We start from the raw sequence: 4,614 nt of genomic DNA on the forward strand, positions 1-4,614 counted from the left end.
ACTGAGTTATAAGATATCAGATCACCTGCTAACAACTGAAAAGTTGGAATCTAGAAGTTAATTTCGTTAACATCAACATTTTTCGCTCCAAACTTGCGCGCTTAATTAGCTAATTATGATTCAAGTAATTATTTAGTATAACCAAGAAGACACTTGCAATTAATTCATGTTTGGTCTCAACAAAAGTGCAGAATTTATCTAGAAGTTTGATGCATTGTGTAGTTGGCTGCAGTTTCATTTCAACCTTTCCAATATTTAGCAAATGTTTGGAAAATATTTATGCCGATAAATAATTTTGCACTTGTACTCTTATCTTAATGGTCAATTGAATTGTTTCGACAGTTCACCATAAAAACCATTGTGCTAAACATGAATTACTCTCAACCGCATATGTAAAGAGAGGAATAACCGGTAATGCCTGTAGGAAGTCACCAGACAGTAGTTATACAGCATCACCGAATGAATCACCGATTCAAGTAAATCTTTATAAGCCATGGTACATTTATAGCAGATAATAACTGAACTCACAATAATTAATAGTAATACTGATAAAAAACAAAAATATAAACTTCTTGAAGTCAGTACCAACTGATCTTTCACACTTCCACTGATTATTTCATATTATTAGTGCATATTTTTTTCATGTCTGTATTGAAAGATAATAAACACCTTTATTAATAATATTATATTCTACAAAATTCAATAAAAACACCAAATTGTTGTATATTTACAATTTATTATTATTATTATTTTTTTAAATTACATTAATTTATCTCCATGTCAAGCAGCCTAATTTCCAACATTTCAGTGCAATCCCAATCCCAATCTCAATCCCAAGCCATGTCCTAATCCCAATCCCAATCCGGGTACTCCAAGAATACCAATTCCGTTGGGTCCGGTTGGTCCGACGGCTCCAGCTCCAGTTACAATACCAGCGGGTCCAGCGGCTCCGGCTCCGGTTACGACGCCAGATGGGCCGGCGGCTCCAGCTCCTGTTACGATTCCAGAGGGACCGATTGGGCTAAGGGCGAGTGGGTTGATTCCAAGACCAAGACCGAGAATGGAGGCTTGGGCGTAGGTGGCGAAAGCCAAGATAGCGAGAGCAACCTGTAAAGATACGATTTATTAGTAATAAATATTATAAATGATAAAACGGCAATGGTGTACTAAATAGGTAACAGTAAATTTGTTTTTCTCCTACTAATTTACGTTTTTTTTTACAAAATATATGAACTTAAAAAGTCATAGTAATAGAGCAGTGAGAAATTGCTGAGAAAAAAATCGCTTTCAGTAAAAACTACTGTTTAAAGTGATAAAAGTGAGGTTTTTTACAATTCTAAACAGTCAGTCAGTAAACAATGGTGGAACTCCGTCCGTTAGATTTGCGGCGTTGCAAAAGTTAAGAATAAATCTGCTAACTGAGGACTGATAGGAAATGGATTTCTGAGCGATTGAAGCAAATCTAGTTCCTTTCGCGGTTCTTAGAAACAGATATGATGCACACAAGATAGTGATATTTACTCGACAGAAGCAAAGAAGAGACTATATAGAGGGTCAACTTTACCTTTCCTGCGGAGCAAACAAACTGCCAGAACCCCAAGCAAAAGAAAACCAAGGAAGAAGAATCAGAGGATGAGGATGACGTCATAAATATCTTCAAGAATATGATGGAAGAATTAAAGGACATCAGAAAAAAAATACAGAGAAAAAGGAATACAGAGAAGAGATGATAGCGCTAAAAAATGAAAATATGAAGATAAAGCAATAATTGGAAGAAACAAAAAAACAAATTAACTCAGGTTGGAAATAAAGTAGAAAGAATTGAAAAACAGATAAAAATAAATAACATACTAGAATCAAGGAGAATACCAGAGAGGATTTCGCAAGGGAAGATCAACAATGAATCAAATTTTTATGTTAAAATAAATCCTGATCAATTCTTATGAATACAATATTGGAGTTACTTATAATAAGTAATTTTCATTGGTTACAAGACCGCTTACAATACAATAGAAAGAAACAAGTTAATATGTGTTACAATGGTACAGTCTAAGAAAAATTCGAAGTGAAACAATGTATTTGCCAAGGAGATCCGTGATCTATCTTGCTTTTCAATATAATTCTATAAAAAATTGTAAGGATTAGTGAGATTAAAAGGTCTAGTACTTTTTCTACAAAGAGCACCAATGCTTGGGTTCTCATTGCAAGAACTGAAAAAGAACTGACAAATGTAGTAAAAAGACTGATTCGGGAAAGCACTAAAATGGGACTGAAAGTTAATATTAATAAATCCAAATACATAGAAATTTCGGGCAAAAAAGGAATAAACACCAGGGGCTGCTTAAAATTAGAGGTGGAGGATGGATCAGTTGTAAAATTCGAGAAGGTGGACTAATATATGTACTTAGGTACAAAGACGTAACTCGTAATACAAAAATAAGAGTAAAAAAAAATAACTTCATCATGAGATGTGGTGATGGAATCAAACATTGGAAGCTGACAGTTAAGAATAGAAAACGATGGAAATGATCGATCTAGTAATGGGTCTAAAAGGCCTGTAAACGCTATACATATATACTTACAAATATTATAAATGAATATTTGTTTAACGCAAAAACAATATTAGGGAAGGTTAAAGCAATATTAATATATATAAAAAAGAAGAATTAAAATAAAGAATTAAAATACAGACATGTTTAAAGAGCCAGTCGCAGCATATGGATAGAAATAAACGATATGGAGTTTCATATGTAAAAAAATGGTCCATAAGATCCTGGAGAAATGAAATATATGAAGCCATGTTAAAATATGGCTTCGTGTTATATGTTAAATGCAGAGAAGATTGTAATATACTTAAATATATATTAAAAAAATCTGAATCATCTGCGACATGACGATGGCGTAATTCTTACCGGTGACACAGGCAAAAGTTGTCGAAATCGAAAAAAAAAACACAACATATCTAGAGATGAACGACGAAGACTATAACAGCACAAACAAACCTTGAATCAAATTGACTTGGTCAGGACTATGTTACGAAAATATTTAACTATTTATGTTGCCTTTTTTACTTATGGCTTACAACTATGGGCACATAGTTACTTATCTAAAAGAACAAATGCGTAGAGGAAACTTAATAAACGAATCTCGAATCTCGAATAACAGTGAACAAGAAATAAATGGATTACACAAGTGCCGAAGGTGAAGGACCTACAGAACAGATGATAGAATTTAAATGAAAATTTTTTGTTCATGCAAATAGACTATGAAAATATAAGAGAAATATAGGCACAGATCATGGCTACAAGGCAATAGTTAATGAGATTGTAAAAATTAATGACCAAAATGAATTACTTGTGCTGGACATTGAAGTAAGAAGCGAAATGAATTTAAAATATAGGAAAAAATCACAAATAATCAAGTGGTAGAGGTTAAAAGATAAGGGCGTACAATTTTCAGTTTTTTTTATAGTATAAAAATACGCTGGAAAATGAAAAGGATATTATTTTTGAAGAAATATGGCTAATACTGTTAGAAATACTGTAGCTAAAATATTTAGAAAAATACAACAAAAGAAATTTTAAAGGTATTAGCATTTGTCCATACCATCTATACATTGTCATAATAGTGACATATGCGATAGAAACGGTAGCAGATACAGCAGAAAAAAAAATAATATTTAAAATGTCAAAAATAAAAGATTTGCGATCAATTGCTAAACAACATTAATAGGCATAACACCAAGTAACCGAATAAGACATCTTTGTAATATACAGGATATTACAGAAATGGAACCCGTAGAAAGAAATTAATTGAAGACTAAGGGGCACCACATTACTAGAATTTTTAAAATACTTTAAGAACTTTTAAAATATGGCGAAATATCTGGTAGACAACTTAAAAAATACGACTACAGATTTAAGACAGACCTAAGTCTAATATAAGAATAATAAATATATAAGGAAGACCTATGACACAAACCGTAAATAAAGATTATACTGAAAAGATAGTAAAACATATAGAAAATTATTTTATACGTTTATATCTATGTACTCAATATAAAAATACTAAAACTCAACTTACTAAGAATTTCATGTTGTATGTGGTTTGTTCTGGATCAAGAGCAGACTTGAACTATATCCTATCCCAGACTCCACCCGGTATATATATAGTCACAAAAGCCTTCTATAACCGGTATGCCGTTGCATAAATGAAAAATAATATATGATAACACATTCTTTGGGGACTGTGGTTAACTTTATGGAATCTTGCATCATGCTTTCGAGGATATCATATCACACCCTTATTTTATTCAGTTGCTAAGTGAATCTAAAATTGTTAATGTGGCTTTAGTAAACAAAAACAAATAAAGCGAGCAGAAGATGTACTTCCACAAAAATATATATGAGGCTTTAGTGCAGTGTCTTAAAATTCGTAGGTGTTTTTTACTTGTAATCTCTTCTTTGTGTACAGATATGTTATGCTCTCTGAAATTTTTAGCGGTTCTTTCGTGAGTTCCCAGTTTTTATTCATTATTTTACATCCCTTAATTTTGTTACTTGTTAAATCGATATAGAAAGTGTTAATGTGGATTTTGTAAAGAGAAACATACAA

General features: G+C 32.0%; 1 protein-coding gene across 1 annotated transcript; it reads right to left on the bottom strand.

The window, feature by feature from the left end:
- Nucleotides 1-700: 700 nt before the first annotated feature.
- Nucleotides 701-4,221, bottom strand: LOC140447015 (uncharacterized). Its single transcript, XM_072539602.1, has 2 exons — nucleotides 4,084-4,221; nucleotides 701-1,107 (listed from the first exon to the last, which is right to left on the bottom strand). The coding sequence occupies exons 1-2, from the start codon at nucleotides 4,093-4,095 to the stop codon at nucleotides 805-807; spliced, it is 315 nt and encodes a 104-aa protein (XP_072395703.1). The 5' UTR covers nucleotides 4,096-4,221; the 3' UTR covers nucleotides 701-804.
- Nucleotides 4,222-4,614: the final 393 nt, after the last annotated feature.

The sequence above is a fragment of the Diabrotica undecimpunctata genome, chromosome 7 (genome assembly GCF_040954645.1).
Source record: "Diabrotica undecimpunctata isolate CICGRU chromosome 7, icDiaUnde3, whole genome shotgun sequence".
In the NCBI taxonomy this organism is placed as follows: domain Eukaryota; kingdom Metazoa; phylum Arthropoda; class Insecta; order Coleoptera; family Chrysomelidae; genus Diabrotica; species Diabrotica undecimpunctata.